Source organism: Corvus kubaryi, unplaced genomic scaffold (assembly GCF_017639235.1).
Source record: "Corvus kubaryi isolate FWS band 111438036 unplaced genomic scaffold, C.kubaryi_AGA036_p1.0 137, whole genome shotgun sequence".
Lineage (NCBI taxonomy): Eukaryota > Metazoa > Chordata > Aves > Passeriformes > Corvidae > Corvus > Corvus kubaryi.
In genome coordinates, this window is record NW_024580671.1 from 29,282,911 (window position 1) to 29,303,007 (window position 20,097).

At 42.6% G+C, this 20,097-nt stretch overlaps 1 protein-coding gene across 1 annotated transcript; it reads left to right on the forward strand.

Annotated features, from left to right (window-relative positions):
• Positions 1-683: 683 nt before the first annotated feature.
• On the forward strand, positions 684-17,799 carry SLC26A3 (solute carrier family 26 member 3). Its single transcript, XM_042018333.1, has 22 exons — positions 684-792; positions 3,314-3,432; positions 3,522-3,721; positions 4,510-4,649; positions 4,755-4,865; positions 4,957-5,114; positions 5,874-6,038; positions 6,741-6,893; positions 7,648-7,730; positions 8,535-8,682; positions 8,815-8,928; positions 9,041-9,118; positions 9,527-9,622; positions 10,556-10,662; positions 10,919-10,988; positions 11,077-11,169; positions 12,583-12,678; positions 13,285-13,518; positions 15,192-15,246; positions 15,746-15,891; positions 16,684-16,749; positions 17,347-17,799. The coding sequence occupies exons 3-22, from the start codon at positions 3,591-3,593 to the stop codon at positions 17,368-17,370; spliced, it is 2,268 nt and encodes a 755-aa protein (XP_041874267.1). The 5' UTR covers positions 684-792; positions 3,314-3,432; positions 3,522-3,590; the 3' UTR covers positions 17,371-17,799.
• The last annotated feature ends 2,298 nt before the right edge of the window (positions 17,800-20,097 follow it).

Below are 20,097 nucleotides of genomic sequence, written 5' to 3' on the forward strand. Positions count from 1 at the left end.
TCACTTTGGCCTAGGGAGGATGATCCCCACTGGTTGCTCTATGGGCAGTGGAGGGGAGTAGGAACACCCTGCAGTTCAGTCCAACCCACCCGTGCCATGTCCATGCCCCAGCACACTCGTGTGGCCGCACACATGCTCTGTGCCTTTCCAGTATCTGTCATGGGGTGCCACAGCTGTCAGCTCCACCAAGTCACAGCTGCCCTTTGGAAATCCCTGCAAAGATTATTTTTGGCAATGGTCTGAGAATCCAGAAATTGCTTCTGGAAGGACAGTTTAGGGACTATTAAAGATGCTTTGGAGGAAAGTCAAGGGAGGCACGCTTTGCTCAAACCTGGCATGCCCAGCAGCCCATCTCCCTCATCAATGACTTAGGCTTCTTCAGAAATGAAGGATACCATAGCTGATCTCTGTCCACCACTTCCCACTTCAGCTCAGCAACAACACAGGATTGCAACAGACAGTCCTTCTTATTCATCTCTATTTTCCCATATGAGCTCTGCAGACCAATCAGAAACAGTTCACCAAACAAAGTTAAGCAATATCACAAAGAACTTTAAGAAATTACTCCTTATCACTCCTCCTGAGGATAGGCTCAGTGGTCAAGGCCACAGTGAAATCTTCCTTTTCTTGTAAAAGTTAACTGAAGTTAGTTATTAAAGTGCTGCCAGTATTTAGGGAGGTTCTGAAGAGGAGCACGAGATACCTGCACTAGCTGTGAAAATTTCAGGGATATCTTTATCCAAAAAATCTTGGTCTAGTTTCTTCTGAAGAGCTTCCTGGAAGATTTACCAGGTACAACTTTAAATTGTCATTTTAGGTATGGGATATGTGAAGTAATGCTTGTAAATGAAAGTGCTTCTAGTCATGTGTTTCATTTTGTGTAAAATGTAGAAGTTTCCTTTGTGGAATTTCTTTGAATTTTTCAGATGTTTATATTGTGAAGAAGTTCAATTTGTGAGGGGGTATACACAGATTGAAAAGTGGGATGGACCATGTTAATATTTAATTATTCAATTAAAATTACATATTTTTGTGTACTTCTTAGTCAATATTTAGGATGAATCAATAAAGGGAAAAAAAGTATCCCTTTGTTAATCCTCTCAACAAAATGGCACACGTGAAAATGTGCATTTCCAAAATTTCATAGGGCTGAGGGATTAGCAGTGGAGCTGGAGTTTTTTACATATGAGAGATTGCAATGGTGTTAATTGCTGGCCATGAGAACAGGATCAGAGGCTGTATGGAATAAAACTGAACCAGGATGTTGTCTCTGGGGTTTCAGTTCAGATCTAGTCTTGGTCAATAGTGACTGAAAGTTGTAACCACTCAATAGCTGTGCAGTGTAAGCTTGGTCTGTGCTGGTGTTCCTCGTGAGTGGGTGGACACATTATAGAAGTCATCAGAAGAATTGGTCTTGTCCCCTAAGGAGCCCAAGGCGCTCTAGAGAGGCGGTGTGGGGGTCCTGGAGTACAGACCCATACACTTCTATTTTTATGGCTTATGAACTCTTCGAAGGGTACAAATAGTGCTTCTCGTGCCTTACAGTGTAATGAGCAATACTATTCCACAGGACTTTCAGCAATATTCCTCTTTGTGACATGAAGTATAAAAGGCAGACACACCAACTAGGAAACAGAGCAATTTTAAAACCTTTAATAGATAAAACAACTTCTTGCAAGTCTAAGTAACCATGATTTATCAGGGAATGAAATGAATTAACTAATTTTTTCATTGAAATTTTATCAGCCTCAGTTTTGGAGCTCTGATTCCAACAGAGGGAGGGAGAGTAGTGTAAAATTACGGATCAGAGTATGATTTTAACTGGCTTTGGATCAGTGTTTTGAATAAGCTTAGATTTTGAGCATTTGCCTGCTAGAATAATTACTGCCCTTTTTTTGGAAAATATTACAGATCTAATTTTTATGTTAAAACAGAGAGTAAAAATGTTTAACCCATTACCAAAATAGTGATTCCTTTGTGAAAGAATAGTATGTCAACAAAACATCTAAGAGGTTCGTTGACATTGTTTGGACTTCTACACACATCTATGAATTTCCACAGAATGAACAACAAGGAAACAAAAATGAAATCACTTCAAATAGGTCAATAATAAGCTCTGAGCTGTAGCAAAGTCTCAAGATGGGATTCACATTTTAATACCAAAATTGTCATGGATTTAAAGCTTTCATCTGTTTGTAACTATGCAAACAGCTTTGTGCCACATTAAAATCTGTACTGTGATATCTCCAAATGTTGAGTACTCACAATTTCTGAATTAGAAATGCATGTCGGGTATTTCAGCAAGAGTCAGGTGATAGACCTGGGCAAGGAACTAGTGCTGGTCAGGCATCTGTCAAGAGACCACCAGCCAGAACCAAGGCAACAAGGAGCATTTTCATTAGGGGAGAGACAATAAGGAGAAAACCCCTATTATCAGTGTCCCAAAAGACTACTTGCTTCCTGCAGTACATCCTCATCTCTGAGTCAAAAGAAAATAGAATAGGATAGAACAGATTAGTTCCAGTTGGAAGGATCCTACAATGATTGTCTAGTCCAACTGTGGCTATGAAGAGCAAGTTCCACAACTTCTGTCTGGGACTAGTACTATATTAAATATTTAATGGTGGCTTCAACTGAGAGAAATGTTAATAGATACTACAGTTTTTAGCTGAATTTAATGTGAGAAGAATGTGTGGCATAATGAGAAATGTAACAGCACCATAAGCAGCACAATAATGGCATCAATTAATTGCTGCAAAGTACCTAGTGGTGTTGACGGAAGTGAATGATGAGCAGATTCATTCTCACGTGTAATGAGGGCTCCAGGGGTCATTTCTGGAGTGACCCAGGACAGTTTCTCTCCAGCACAAACATGCAAATGTGGGTTGGGACAAGGCAATAAATAGTATTCAGGTAAGACATTGCAACAACTGTTTGTGAACATGAAGCAGAGGAAAAGCAGTCCAGATGTAGAAATAAATCTTAAAAATAACAAGCAGCAATATCATGCTTTTTTGGTACTGAGCCTGATCCCCTTGTCACACAGATCCAAGACAATGTATTCAGCCTTGTCTCTGAATCCAAGAGAGGATGGCTGAGCCCTGCCTGGGCTCTGCCTTTCCACCCATGTGGGGGTTACAGTGAGCTCCCAGCCCTCCCAACAGTGCCACAAAGAGAAACTGCTTGGGATCTGCTTGTTTGTTCTTTAGGAAATTAATCTTCTTTGAGGGAGGAAGTTTTTGGTTGTACACGACTGACTCAGAGATAAAGTAACTCAAAAACCATCTTGTCTACTTTTTGGCTGCATCTTTAGAAAGAAATACTTCATGCTCCAGTGAAACGGTGCTCTGCAGTGGGAGGAGGAGCAGGGCAGGAGATCACCTTGGCAAAGTGAAGCGGGTGTCTCAACCATCTCTCTTTTGATCTTCAAAGGTGGTAACGCTCAGTTTGGAGCTCACTCAGCTATGCTATGGCTACTCGCCCCACAGTACATAAAGAGCTAACCCTGTTCTTCATTTCAGGTTTTTAAGTGCCTGGGGCAGAGAGGAGCACACACAAGTCACCATCCTTAGCCTGACATTTCAGCAGAAATGGTTGAACCTGTGGGTAACCATTATGTTATAGCCAGACCCGTGTACTCAGAGAATGCATTCAATGAAGAGCATGAGAAATTGCACAGATACCATAAAACCTTTTGGGATCACCTGAAACTCTATTTTAGGTAAGGAGATACTTTTTTTTTTTTAATAGATCTAAGAAACAGTCCTGACTGCTCTTGGACGGCATGAACTCCATCTTGACAATGCACACCTCCCATTCCAACATAGCAAGTGAAAATTCGTTAACTAAATTCAATGTCAGATTTTTCTAATGGATTTTGACTGCTGTTACCCTTAGAAGTCTTCCTACAGTTGTATCTAAGATAGCTTCTCTATTTCTGGGTCCCTGGCAGCACAGACTCTAGGAAGACCTTACTGCACCCTTTCAGTACTTAAAGGGGTCTTATAAGAAAGACATACTCAGGCTTTTTACCATGGCCTGTTGCAGCAGGACAAGGGACGATGGTTTTAAACTAAAAGAGGGTAGATTTGGACTGGATAGAAGGAAGAAATTTTTTATGATGAGGGTGGTGAGGCATTGGCACATGTTGCCCAGAGAGGTGGTGGATGCCCTGTCCCTGGAAATGTTCAAGGTCAGAGAAATGTTTAAGGCTCTGAGAAACCTGACCCAATGGATGGCATCCCTGCTTCCTGGGGTGGGGGGTTGGATTAGATGGCCATAGAGGTTCCTTTCCAACCCAAGCTGTTCTATGAGAATTTGGGTTGGACAGAACCTCCAAAGGCCACTGGATATACCTTGAAGCACAGATGGTAGTGCAGGTTGATCAGGGCTGTGTCTGGGTGAGGTTTTGATTTCTGGCAGCCAGAACCTGAATCCTTCCCCTTTCCTCACCTCTCTGAAACAGGCTGTGATTCACTGACAAAATTTTGTCCCCTTGTGCCTTTGCAGCTGCTCCCCACAAAGGGTCAAAAAAATTGCTTTGAATTTGTTTCCAGTCATTTCCTGGCTGCCAGCGTATCGCTTCAGGGAGTGGGTCCTGAGTGACATCGTCTCTGGCATCAACACAGGGCTCGTGGCTGTGCTGCAAGGTACCTTTGGGAACTATGTGTCCTGACACAGCCTGCTAAGCCAGGTGCCAAGGCACTGCTGGCTTCAGCCTCCAGCACACACATCACCTTCCCTGGTCTTTACAGGTCTGGCCTTTGCTTTGCTGGTGAATGTCCCCCCCAGTTATGGACTCTATGCAGCATTTTTCCCTGTCCTGGTCTATTTTATCTTCGGCACATCGAGACATATCTCAGTGGGTAAGTTCAGGCACACCACTTACCCTCATCACTGATGAAGAAGTACATGTTGCCCCTTCAGATCTTCTAACAAGTGCCTTGTGCTGCTCAGGTCCCTTCCCCGTCCTGAGCCTCATGGTGGGAGGAGTCGTCACCAGGCTGGTCCCTGATGACAGCATTGGAAATGGAAATTCCACAAATATCTCAGCAATAAATGACGAGAGGGTGATGGTGGCTGCATCTGTAACCTTCCTTTCTGGGATTGTTCAGGTTGGTGAATGTACGTGTGAGTGTACCTGTGTGAACAGATGGATGGTGGCCTGACCTTCCTCTCTGGTTTCTGCTGTTGTAGTCACCAAAGTAATCCTCTTCCACTTTCCATGTAACCGACCCTGGCTCACTGATTAGGAGACATCTGTTCCCTCCAGTGACCAGGCACTCACATGTGCTGTGAAATCCTTGGTTTTGCACAGGCCTGAGCCCACAGCCCACACAGCTGCAACCTCCACCTACAGAATAAAGCAATCTGCTGGATAGGAAAAAAGTAGCTGTGAAAATAATGTGAATGATGCAGATGCACCAAGGGGAGTAAACACTCTGCCTTGCAGTGGTAAAATATTTGGATTTGTTTTTTAAAAAAACCCAATTTATTCTTACTCCCTAATAACAAATTCCTACAGTTCCTCCCTTCCTAACATACTAATATATTTGTGCTTCGTGAAACACTTGTATCATATGAAAATATATGAACTGAAAACAAGGATGTATATTTTAGCTATGAAATAAAAAGAATGGGTTTTAGTTAAAACAATTACTCTTTAGTTAAAGCAATTACTCTGACTAGCATTATGCCCTCTGTTGCTAAATCTCAATTTTTATTGCAAGTCTCGTGACAGTACATTCCTTAATCTCTGGATGCATGGGATTAGGTGAAAATCTTTGCTTCCATTTAATATGATTGTCTTTCTTTCAAAGATTGCTTAAAACTGCAAATGAATCCCACTGACCTATGGTCATTTTGTGTTTCAGTTGCTTCTGGGAATTTTCCGGTTTGGATTCATCGTGATTTATCTATCACAATCATTAATCAGTGGTTTCACAACTGCTGCAGCTATCCATGTTTTGGTATCTCAACTGAAATTCATGTTTCAGCTACCTGTCCCCGGATTTAATAAACCATTTGGCATCATCTATGTAAGTGCCACATGTTCATTATTTGCTAATGCTATTGATGTACCTGCGATGCATTTCTGACTGTGTATCACAAGGCAATAATAACAGAACTCAGCACAAAAACTGCAAGGCAGGAGGAAAAACGAGAGAAAAACAAGACAGATATGTTATTAGTATTTGACCAAATTTTAAATTTATTACCAAGCACCAAGTTACACCCCATTGGGCTAATCAGAAAATAGTAGCTATTTTGTGCTGACGTATTTCAATTAAGCATTCGACTCTGCCTTAAGGATTTAATTATTCATTTTTGCTAGACTGATATTATACATACTTAATTTGCATATGACTCTGGGAGTGCTGTTGGATGAGAAGGGAGAAGAAGGACAGGAAGGAAGGAGTGGAGAGAGGCACCTGCCCAGCAATGCCATTGCTCACATATCCTATCACAGACATGCCTGTTGTTCCAACCGTCCCTCAGGGGAAAATCAGGAGAAGAGGGTCACAAGTTAGCAGAAAGGGTCTGTTGCAGATGCTTCCATCATTTGGCAGATGCAGAAACATTCATGGGGGCTTGCAGTCCACATCATGCCACAGGGAATAAATCCCAACTAGCACAATCCTTAGAGCCATTCAGATACAGGTTCTTCTGGAAGGGATAGTGCTACTGTGCCAGGGCCCAACTGTTTCTAAAGCACCACATGTTTCTTCCTGGTTCTGCAGACTCTGGAGAGCATTTTCAGCCAGATCACAGAAACAAACGTTGCTGACCTTGTCACATCCCTGGTTGTCTTGCTTATCGTGTTTGTAGTAAAAGAAATGAACGATCGATACAAGGAAAAGTTACCAACTCCCATCCCAATCGAACTCCTCGTGGTGAGTCACTTCCTTTGATTTTGCAATTGCTCCATATTATGACATGGGAAGCAGAGTTTTAACTATTTCTTCTCTGGTTATCCGTTAAATGATGTGTTATCATTTTACATATAAGAAAAATTTACAGCATTCAGGAGCTATTGTGAAATGTTTTACCTCCACTTAACTGTTCTTAACTGAACATATCTGTGGTGTGAATTTTTTTCCTTGGACAAATACGGCTCTGACACCAGCCAACTGCATTCTCACTGCTGAGGCCCCTCTGCACCACACCTGCAAGCAACCACTGAAGTCCTGGACATCCATGGCCATGCACAAAATTATTTTGCCCTCCAGCAGCAGAAGGTTTTGCCCACTCTGAGCAGCAGAGGGGTGACGGAAGCCTCACAGGGGCAGTAAGCTCCTAAAATCCTGGACGATGTTATACAGACTCAAGTAGCACTTGTTTTCCCCTAGAGTCATTACAGCATGTTGTTAGAACATACCTGGTTTACTGAGTGGGATGATCTCTGTTGTTAGTAAGATATTCTGTTATAATGTGTAATTTATGAATGTAAACCCATACCTGTAAGGTCATTCAGGAATGACATCTGAACAGCAAAGGGGTGTGAAAACTTGGGGCATAATTCTGCCACTAGTGATAAGGCTGGAGAGTGTGTGGATAAGGCTGGAGAAGGAAGGTAATGGTATTTAATAGATTCTTCACACTCTTGCTTGAATGTGCCTAATGGAGGTGTGGTTTATTATCTTTCAGACAGTCTTAGCAGCACTGGTTTCCCATTTTGTCAACTTTGAAGAAAAATTTAATGTAGCTGTTGTTGGAAAACTAGAGGAAGGGTAAGTGGCTTACCTACAGTTCACCACTGGAGCAAAATGTTCTCTCCAGTTCGGCAGTGTTAAATGAGTTCAGCTATGTTTCTGATTAAAATTATCTGCTTCATCTTCTTTCAGTGGGTAAATAAACATTTTTCTCTCAATGATATGGTACATTTTCAATACACAAAAGTTACTCACTAGAGCACATCTCCTACTCATCAAGGAATACACTGAGACATGAAATAATTGTGTCCTTCACTTTCTGAGACAGCTGTTGAGCAGGAGGTTGATGTTTGTCTTTTTACTGAACTACTCACCCCTGAACTCCTCCATTTCCCTCACAATACATGCACAGTTCAGCAGCCATCACCAGCCCTGGAAAGCCACCAGGACCCTGCACAATTCTCCTGCCTGATCCCATGACTGGCCACTGGCATATCCTCCAGAGGTCTCAATGTCTGCCTCTCCAGGACTATATCCACATAAAGATTATTTATCCACATATAGAGTATATATCTATATATAGACTTCAGCCGGCTATGCCAGAATTTTGGCATAAAGAATCAGGAGGCACATGTTAAGGTAAAAATAGGGAGGAAGACATTTACTAGGACAGCAGAGTGAGTCTGGGGTGGTCCCTGTAGCCCCAGGGGTGCTAGTAGGTAGAGTTTGCAGAGGAACATCTATTTCTGCTCAAGTCTTCTTTCTTCAGATTTCGGTTCACTGAAAGAAAAGGGGAAAAAAAAGTCCAGAGAGGAATTCTCCCTAGGATCTGCAGAAGAACCTTAGGCGTCTCCTTAATGAATAGAGTTTTTTGTCTCTCAGGTTTCAAACGCCTGTTGCACCTGATGTAGGCATCCTCCAGAACTGCATTGGTGACGGCATTTCCATCGCAATTGTTGGGTTTGCAGTAGCCTTCTCCGTGGCTAAAGTGTATTCCATCAAGCATGACTACCCCTTAGATGGCAACCAGGTAGGTAAATAACGCAGAGATCAACATATTGCATTTATTAATGGGAGAGAAGTCATTTTAGGAAAGCTTTGCTTTGTGAATAACTGTCATGAACCAGCTTTTAAGAAAAATCTCTTTTTATTTTTATTTCAGGAACTAATTGCTTTTGGGCTGGGTAATATAGTTGGTGGATCATTCAAGGGATTTGCCTCCAGCACTGCTCTGTCAAGATCAGGTGTGCAGGAGAGCACAGGAGGCAAAACACAGGTATAGAAGACAACAGGTCATGATGGCATTTAATGAAAGACAGCTCTTTTTTTCCTCGCTAACCATAATGCCTGTGGGCACCTATTCATTGTGAAATTGTTCTCTCATGCAGATTGCTGGTATTATCTCATCTGTCATTGTTTTGGTTGTGATCTTGGCCATTGGGTTTCTCCTGGCACCATTACAGAAGGTATTCACTGGTTTCATCTAATGCTTCCTCCTGCTTCCCAGAGACAGGGCTGCTCTAGGAGTCATTGTGAGTTTTCATAGACTTCAGTGGGAGCCAAATAGGGTTTGAAAAGCTTGGTTCTTCTTCCCATATTATGCCAGAAAGGACCACTACATCTGGTCACTCAAAGGAAGTATAAGTACCCAAACACCAAAAAACCACAGCTGCATAAGTGGGATTTACAACCTCAAGTCAGACACCTGCACTGCACCACGGCTGGGGATTTTCCAGTAGCAGTGATAAACTGGGAGCAGCTCCCTGGCCTTTCAGCTGCACTTTGGCCCTATTTGTATGATCTTTTAACTCCTAATGTTCAACATTTTCTTTGATTGCTTAAACATGGAGCATGTGTTTTGGTCTTTTTAACAGTCAGTCCTTGCATCCTTGGCTCTTGGCAACTTGAAAGGAATGCTCATGCAGTTCAAGGAAGTAGGCATCCTATGGAGAAAGGACAAGTATGACTGTGTAAGTTGAGTTTCACAAGCATCAGAGGTTAAGTGCTCTGAAAAAGTAATCTATTATACAAATTTTCTTTTTTTTTTAATCCCTGTTTTACTTCACTGAACAGAAGTACAATAGTGGCATGCCTTTTTTACTGGTATACCACTTGCTTATGTTTTCCATCTTGTCCCACTTATTTTTGGGTCAATTCTCACTCTTAACTTCATTTTCATCCAATTCCTCAAAATTTATTAAAATAGTGAATTATATAAAGTCAAATAGAGAAGACAGTTACAGAAAATGCTTAAATAACAGAAAATATCCAAATAGCTACTGCATTGACTAAGCATTCAGGGACACTTTCTCAGAATCACACAATGTGTTATATGGAAGATACACAGCAAAAAACAAATGACAACTGGGACTCGAAGAGTTTACTCCAAATGGTAAAGCTCATGGCTAGAGGGCATGACTGGTTACCTCTAACACTCAGAAAATTTAGGCTCACAAATGGTGCCAGGCCTCAGTTTTCCCAGATATCCAACAGTTATTTGTCCCATGAGAATGCTTTGAGCCCTGTGGCTAAAAGTTATTCAGTATTATCTAGTCATTTATCGATCATGTACATTCACAGCACCTATATTTGAGTATTTACAACTCTCAGCTTTACCAGAATTCTGATTTACTTCTAATCTTGCATTTCTGATGGATTTTTATTGAGCACTTAGTGAACCACCTATCCCATTTCGAGCCTTTATTGTCTAGAAATTGCTATCCCTAGAAACACTCCCTGGTGCTGGAGTGGTGACTCTGGCCCTGTTTCACAAGAAAAAAAACCTCGCCAAAAGCAGATGGAGATCCTGGACCAGACCTGAGATCTGTTTCTGCTTCCACCCTGAGCTCGTGACCCAGGTTCTTGACATGCTCATAATGTCACCATCTACTGGCTCATTACAGGTTATATGGGTGGTGACTTTCTTATCTGCTGTCTTTCTTGGCCTGGACATTGGACTAGCAACAGCTGTGGCATTCCAGCTGCTGACGGTGGTGATCCGCTCCCAGATGTGAGTACTTGTTGAATGCAATGATATCCCAGGGCCTCCTGTTATAGGTTGTCTCCCTCTGTACAGAGAAGGGCAACAGCCCCATCCGTGCCTTGGTCTGTCCAGCAACTGTGTACGGAAAAATTTAGAGGTGTAAATCTTTGGATGTGGGTCTTGCTTCACTCTGCCACCCCAGTTGAGATGGTTTTATTTGATCCTTCCCATCCTCCAAGTTTCGATGTGGGACACCAACAACTGTGTGTATGTTTGTTCACAGTCCAAGCTGCACTGTTTTGGCCAATGTTGGGAGAAGTAACATCTACAGAAACAGGAAGGATTACACTGATGTAAGAAATGTCTCGTTTCTTTTATCATCGGCTTCACATGTGCTTCTACAGCAAACATTGCTACTGATGCTTCTCCTTCGTTTTACAGATCTATGAGCCAGAGGGAGTGAAGATTTTCAGATGCTCCTCTCCAATCTTCTTCGCTAATATTGAATTCTTCAGAGAGAAACTCATCACTGCTGTAAGTGTCTGGGGCTGTCCTGAACATATGAATTGCTTGACACATTAAGGGAATATGGTTTCCCAATAATTACTATATATGCAGTCAGTCCACAGTTCAAGGGTGAATTTTCATTAATTATTCAGATATTGTTGCCACTACTGTAATATAATATGTATGCACACACCTCTGAGAACAGCCTGACTCATGCTGAACTTACAACATAGCAATGTTTATACCAGATTTATACTTATAACAATACATATTATGAGAAGAAAGTAGTGCAAACATAGATAATATAAAGGGAAATTATTTGATTTGATTTGATTTGATTTGATTTTGTTTTGCTTTGTTTTTATTTTATTAGCACTTACATTATTTACACACATTGTAAAGAATGTATTGTCTTGGGACACATATTGTCCCAAGAATGTAACCACAACAGTCAGAAGAATGCCAAATGGAATCATTCTATCAAAGAGTTCTTAGTGTCTTTCATAACAAACTGGTGAATGCAGCCAGTCTTTCCATAAACAGCACAGAGATCCAGGATTCCCGAGCCCTCACCGTGTGAATGAATGCCCGAACACAACTTGGCACCATACCCTCCCCTTCCCGCTGCTCTTAGTGGGGAGTTGATAAGCAGTGACTACCCCAAGAACTGATAATGAGCAGTTCATTCTTCACATGAGGGACTGAAACTGGCAGAGGAATGAGGGAATCTGATGCATTTGGTTCTCCATGTGCTTGGCTTTCACCTCAGAAGAGCCTGAAGGTTTTTTTTTTGTGAGTGCAGATGTTCACACCACTGTTTCTCTACAAATACAGGTACTTATAATACCTTTCTCCTCTACGCACTAGATGGATGAGGCAGAAGATGTGCAGGAATTTAGTATTTTAGCCTAATTTTATTATTAGCCTAATTTACCTGCCATCTAATTTTGTTAAAACCAGCTCAGAGGTTCAAGAAACATATGCAGCCAACATGACAAAATCTGGCTTTCTTCTTCAGGAAAAACAGTGAGTGAATGACCCTCTCTGCAGTCAGGCGGCACAAAGCAGATACAACCCATGAACTCTCTGATCTTGATCACCTGGGTAGCCATCACATGATGCAGATGAATAGGACATGCCAGCACTGTGCCAGCCTGCTGGAATTACTGGCCTGTGCTAAGCACTGTCACTGCTGTAACGCTGTCCATGTTGGTCTCCTAAAGCAGTACAGATAGCCCTGCCTCATTTGTAGCCATTCCTGTAGCCATCCTTCCAACCAAGAAAGAGCCCTTGTTTGAATTCGTGAAAAGTGGTAGACAACATCAAATTCAAACTATGGTCGTCGTGACTGTAAAGAAAAACCACATGAGATGCTTTGTCTTTCCCCCGGTGTCACAGAGGTATTTCTTGTTTTAATTATTCAAAGTTCTGGTTTTGCAGGTTGGCTTCAACCCACTGAGAGTCCTGAGGAAACGCAATAAAGCTCTGAGGAAGATTAGGAAGATGCTGAAGAAAGGAGAGCTGCGAGTGACACCAGTATGTAAGGCAACCCCCCAGGGTGGGGAGGGAGTTAAGCAACCAAGGTCCCTGGCTTTACATGGCAGAGAAGGCCCTCATAGCCTCCCTTCTTAATTAGATACACTGTTCCCCAAGTTGCCACTTCATGACACAAACACATTTAAAAAACAAGATTTTAAATGGCTCTCACTGTTAGAGACCTACAGATTTACCATGGGCAGAGCTTGTACGTGTCCACTGGAGCTTTGTCTGGCAACAAATAGCAGGCTCAGATCCCACAGAGGTGAATATCATTCTGCATTAATGGTGGGATAAAGAGGGTTTTCTCCCAGCTCAAATCCTGCATGCCTTTTATTGACTTGTTCCAAAATTACTGTATTAAAGTGTATCAGACAACAGACTTCAGGAATAAAAAGCCATCATTAAGTGATTATGATGGTGATTAAATAATTTCCATACTTCTCCAGACAAGGGAGAGACAGAACTTTCCAGGTGGGTCCTGCTCCATCTCATAGGAAGAGCAGTTTTGCATTGCCACTACTCTTGCCCTAGCGTAGGAAGTACCGCTACCCTGGCTGGGTCTTACAGAAGAGAACTAACTATGACACTTCTATGTCAACACAGAAAGGCTTGATTTGCATGGCTAACCCTATGTATGAGTCAGATGAAGAATTAGACAACAACAAGATAGAGGAGCTGGACCAGCCCACCATCATGACAGACTTGCCCATTCGGATCAACTGGAGCACTGACCTCCCCCCTGGCATCACTGTACCCCAGGTCAACATCCACAGCATCATTCTGGATTTCTCATCAGTGTCCTTCCTCGATTTTTCTGCCATGACAGTCCTCCGAAAGGTAATCACAATTTGCAAGACAAACAGTGATCATATGAAAGAAAAACTTACAGATGCAGTTACACTTGAGGGATACACATGAGGGAAGGAATGGTGCCCAGAGGGACCTGGACAGGAGTGGGCCCATCTGAACTTCATGAAGTGCAAGGTGCTGCACGCGGATCAGGGCAATCCCCAGTATCAATACAGGCTGGGGAATAAATGGACTGAGAGCAGTTCTGCAGAGGAGGAGACAGGGATACTGGTGGATGAAAAATTGACCCATGCAATGTGCACTCACAGACAAGAAAGCCAGTCATATCCTGGGCTGCATAAAAAGAAGTATGACCAGCAGGTCAAGAGAGGTGATTCTTCCCCACTCTCACAAGAGATTCTACTCCACTCTCATGAGACCTCACCCAGGGTACTGTGTCCAGCTCTGGGGTCCCTAGCACAGGAAAGACATGGGCATCTTAGAACAGGTCCAGATGAGAGCCAAGGAAAGGATCAGAGGGCTGGAGCATCTCTCCTATGAGGAAAGGCTGAGAGAGTTGTTCAGTCTAGAAAAGAGAAGGCTATGAGGAGATCTCCATATGGCCTTTCCATACATAAAAGGAGCTTATAAAAAGGCATGGAGAGGGACTTCTTACAGGGATATACAGTGACAGGACAAGATGCAGTGGCATTAAACTGAAGGAGGGCAGGTCTAGATTAGAAGAAATCTTTTGCTGTGAGGATGGTGAAATACTGGTTGCCCAGAGAAGCTGTGGATGCTCCATCCCTGAAAGTGTTCAATGGTGAGTTGGATGACACTCTGAGTAACCTGCTCCAGTGTAAAGTGTCCCTGTCCATGGCAGGGTTTGGAAGCAGATGATCTCTCAGGTCCCTTCCAACCAAAATATGATTCTATTCTGTGTTTCTAGTCTGCTTCTTAAAGGCATTGCTATATGGACTGGAAGGAGAGTGGCAAACTTTGAGTTTATGTGAATTTGAATGGACATTTTCTATAGAAAACGTTTAGGAAATTGTTTAAATAATCAATATAAATTGTCTTGGAAATAAAGTGTTGGCTGTGGTACCCTTTCTTCACCTGCTAAGATTTTGGGAAGCTTTACAGAAACATAGATATGAAATATGGCTTTAAACACCCAGCTGGAGTTGGAACATTGGAGTTCCATTTCTGCTCCTGCTGTTGCTTCCCCAGATGACATTGAACAAAGCAAAAGGCACAACATTTTCAAACAGTAGCAGCTACAGTTAACTGTCAGAGACACACAGGGTGTGTAAATCTATTTCCATAGGAACTAAAGACCCACTGTAACAGTGGGAACTGTGGTTCTGCTCAAGTTTCCAGTTATAAAAATCTCCCCAGAAGATTGTGAAGTAATTTTTTTTAGTTTCATCATGTGCCATGTAGATACAATAAAGCCATACAACCTACGAAATATCACCTACTTCTCTGTGAGCTTAACATTTTCAATTCTGCCCCTTTTCAAAAGGCTTGGCTGTCCCTGTCTGCAGCCATGTGAAGAGACTGTCCTGCCTCTATGTGCAATAGAGTGTGAGTCTAGAGCCACTTACCATCATAGGTCTTAAATATCTTAGAGTGGTCAGTGTACTGGCTGTGGCTAATCACTATAATGGTAATCAGCAAACCCAGCAGTATCTAAATGGTGCCTCCTTCTGGTTTAACAGACTTTGAAAGAATTTGTCCGGCTCAACATTGACGTTTACATTGCTGGGGCACATGGTGAGTACTTGCCTTTGTGTTGGCATCTCCACAGATGCCTTATCCCCTTGCCTCCCCTGTTGATCATTGAGTATGGCTGTGGACGATCACTCAGTTTTACCTTTGAGTCTTGGATAGCAAAGAGGTCCTGCTGAGTGGAGATGTTGTCCCTTCCATGCTGTCCCCAAAAGGCTGGGACCGTGTGTGATGGCTCCTTTTACCTATGGCCACTCCTGTGCTGTACAGCTCTGGGCTGCAGGACCCACTATCATCCACCCTGGGCATTAAATAAGAAAAGGGGCTCAAATTCCCTCCTGCCTGGCACAGAGCAGGGAACTACTGATAGGCATTTATGTTCCATCCTCTTGACATCTGTAAAGAGGAAGCCATCTGCTCTAATAAATAAAACAGCGCATTATACCAGCAACTCCCATGTTCACTCAGTGGGCATGCTCAGGATACACAATTTCTTCCTTAAGGCCTCCAGGTCTCTTTGTGCTTTGATTCTGTTCCCTCACAGAGGGCCTTCTGGACAAACTGGAGAGAAGCGCATTTTTTGATGAAGAGATTAAACCATCCATGTTTTTCCTGACCATTCATGATGCAGTTTTACACATTTTGCTGAAGAAGGACATAGCCAGCTCCCCCAAATTAAAGCTTTCTGAGGTAACACTACAGTCTTCATCTTTCATTACTTTATTGCCTTTCCAGTATTGTCACGCTCCCAAAGTCCCCTGCACAGCTATAGCTGTGTGTGCTACACTGTCTCTATTTTCAAAAAAGATAGTTATTAAAACTCAGCTGGTCTCCGATCAAATTGAAGAGCAAGAGTGGCCCCTGGTTCAGGTGCATGGAAAACTAGTGAAAGGAGTGAATAATTCCCACTGGCAGCTGGCCTGGCTGTGGACTCCAGTTGAAGTCATCTCCTTGGGAAGAACACAGTGTGGGTGAAATTCCAGCCCCTCCACCAGCAGTTCTCTGTGGTCACCCATCTGGCAGAGGCTGCCCCATTTGCTGCAGTGGCTCTTGAAAGGCAGACTTTATGCTGCTTGCATGGAGGCTTTCCAGCCCTGTCCAGCCTCAAAAGGAGTGCTAAAGCAGTGTGGATAAATAAGTACTGCCAGATATGGTGATGGCCTTTCTGGAGTGTTCTTAAATCAAGAGCAAGAGCGGATCCTGCATACAATAAGTGTGTTTAAATGTAAAAGACCCAGAATGCTGCTCACGTGGAAACTGTCTAATCCCGCTTAGCTAAACTGGTCCAGATCTTGGCACTGACCCAGAGATGTGGTGGGGATCATAAAAGGCTGACAAGTGAGAGCTTCCTTCCTTCTATGTCAACTTCCCAGGCATGTTCCAGAGATTTGAAAAGCAAAACCTTCTTTAATGTGAAAGAGGAGAAACAGAAAAAGAGAAGTAATCAATTTCCTAACCCCCAACTTGTTGTGCTCTTTGCAGGAGAGGGGTAGAAGCAATGACAATGTCATCATCCCCAGGAACAGACAGCGCAGCTCGGAGTGCACAGTAAGGCTCTGGCTATGGCCCTCCAGCCCTAGAAAATGCAGCCCAGAGAGCTGCTCCTGGGAATGCCTAGGGCAGATAACAAAAGCATTTTCATCCCTGAGCTCTTGTGTCAGCCCAGGGCAGAAAGCATCCAGAGAGCTTATTGACGGGATTTGACTTAGGCAAAGCCTTATGAGAGTAAGAGGGGTGGGGCTCGGCTCATGAGCCTTGTGGTGTGCACCGAGCAGAGGGAAGGCAGGCAAAGGCTGCCTCACCAGGCTGCCTCACCTGCTGTCCTCGCCTGTCCACCACAGCTCCTCCGTGATAAAGTCACTGATACAATGCCCCTGTGGCAGAGAAGTCAACATTAGTCCAGTTTATCTAAATGTCTCAGGCAGAAGGGGAGTCTGGAGACAGAGATAAGAAAGGGACACATGCAGTCTTTTCACCACAGACTTAGAGAGTAGGGTGGTATCCAGCACAGGGCAACCCTTTAAGGAGAAAATGTCAGACCCCAGTCTGTTTTAGAGGATCAAATACTTACACATCATTTACCAGATGACACCTACCCTTACTGTTCCTTACAGAATGTTGATTTTTTTTTTTAATTCCTTACAGATTCCAACAGAAACAAAATTTTAGACTTAACTTTCTGAGTATAATAACCTCCAGCAACACATCACAGATGAATGTGGATGCTGTGATAAGCATGAAGACAGAAGGATACTTTTAAGTACCTTAAGAAGGATTTACTACGTATAGTTATGTTCCAGGTTTTGGAATGGGCTTGTTAGTTTTAATGTGTCTCTGTATATATAAATGTATTTATGTATATATATGGAGGCTAAAATCACACAGATTTTCTTATTTCATACCACAGTTTGTAGACAACCTGTACAGTTACTTGAGAATCTATAAATATTTGAAATCTTGTATTGTATAACACAGAATAATAGTTAGGACTGATATTTTATCTTCAGAATGTATATAACTTGTATAAAGTTTTCTTGGTGCTTTGTAAGATATTTAGTAGATTGAGTTATTAAACTTGCTCTCAGCTTACTACCACAAGCATGAACAGAGTGTACCTAGTGACTAATGTGTTTAATTATGAAGACACAGGATTTTCAGATCAAAACATGATTCATTGATTTGGATTGGGCTTGTGTAAAGTGCACAAGGTAGGACACATTTATAGTGAACCATTGTATATACATATATAGTGAACCACCACCATTTCAGTGACTCTGTATGGCTGCATTTGTCCAAGCACCACCAGGGTAGCTCATCATCAGTGAGACCCAGCCTGTGGACAGATGCTGGCCCCACAACTTGGCCAGAGGAGCCATGGGTGTGGAGCTGCCAGGTGGGCAGGCTGAATTGCCTGGATCTATGGACAGATGGGCAGAGGGCTTCAGCTTAAAGAGTCTACTCTGATACCCTGCACAACTGCCATCAATTAACCCCTGCTGGAAGTCTAAGGCTGGAAGATGAGCTGTATCACAGCTTTCAGAGAAAAACACCCAATGCCCAAAGTGACAGAGCTTTTAATTTCACATAACAAGTGCTAGAAGTATAAAAATCTTCAGTCTACAGGAAAATGGAACCATTCCTGGAGTCTGAAAGAAACAGCACTCTGAAATCACACGAGGTGTTAGTTTTCAAAGCCTGGTTTTGACTTTCAGTCAAACTGGGGTGACCAGAAATGTGCATTTGGACTTGAAGTGAAGAAGCGCTGAAGGTAAGGAGAAAGTGTTCTGTGCAAACCAGAATTACAATTTTTATCTTCAGAGTATGCAGGTGTTAAAAACAAAGTCTGTTAAATATTTTCTTTTTTTTTTTTTTCTTTTTTAATCTGGAGTTATCTGATGAACTCTGCTAATGAAACCAAGCTGGAAGTCAGTATTAAAAGTGAGGAGATTTTGAATATAGAAAGAATTAGGGGAGCTTGAAGACAGAAGTAGACAAGTTCAGCTTTCAGGAAACACTCATGCATTTGCATATGAGTAACAGGCTGTGATTCTGTGGTGGGTGATGATGTGCCTGACCTGGCATGGGAGATGTGGCCCTTGGTGGCATCACAGAGATGCTGCTTCCTGCAGACACCAGACAAATGGTGAGCAGCTGTGCCAAGTCACTGCTCTTTTGAGTGTGCCACAGCAGATTCACTGTCAAGTACATGTCACGTGCCAGATAATCAGCACAGTAGTACCTGAAGACAGGTACAGTTAGGACACTGCCAAATAGCCCTTCTAATGCAGTCTTCCAAAAAACATAGAGTATAACACAACAGATCTTTCCAGAACAAGAAAGTTATTTGGTCACAACAATATAAGAAAAATACTAAACTATTAGAGAGCATCCAAAGGAGCACAATGAAGATGGTGAAGGGACTTGAGGAGAAGCCATTTGAGGAGTGGCTGAGGTCACTTGGTCTGTTCAGCTTGGAGGAGACGGAGGGGAGACCTCATTGCAGTTACAACTTCCTTATGAGGGGAAGAGCAGGGGCAGGAATCAATCTCTTCTCTGTGGTGACCACTGACAGGACCCAAGGGAATGGCCTGAAGCTGTGTCAGGGGAGGTTTATGTTGGATATTAGAAAAAGGTTCTTCCCCCAGAGGGTGGTTGGGCACTGGAACAGCTCCCCAGGACAGCGGTCACAGCACCAGCCTGACAGAGTTCAAGAAGTGTTTGGACAATGCTCTTGAGCACATGGGGTGACTTTCAGGGATGGTGCTGTGCAGGGCAAGGAGTTGGACTTCACAATCCTTGTGGGTCTCTTCCAACTCAGCATATTCTGTGATTCTGTGATACTAATGCTACTGTGCAATGCAGAGGGGAAATTACACTCAAAACACTCTGAACTTCAGGACTGAGCTCTCCAGTTCAAGAAAGATGAAATCAAATGTTAATGAAGAAAATTGCTATGAGGATCTTTGTAAAATGGAGAGCCTGTGTCTAAGGACTGGCAAAAAGAGAAATACATACACGGATTTAACTGAGGAGAGAGGAAAAGTTATGCAAGATAAAAAAAAAAAAAATATTGTCCTATAAGGGGCAAAAAAATGAACTGGCCAAACTTAAACATGAACAAGATATTAGAAGATGGTTCCTCATTTTTACAATGGTGAGATCCTTTCCAGCTAGAACAAAAGGAGCAAAAAACTAAACTACTTTTAAGATGAGACTTGAACATGTTTATGGAAATCATTATACCACATCATACCAGTGTAATCTGAACTAACTCAAGCTGTTCTTTTCAGTCCTGTGCTCATATGCACCTACACAGACCCAGCCAAACGTTCCTATCAAAAGCAATATATGAAGTACAGTATGTAGTGGTATACCACATACTGCACTTCAAAACCA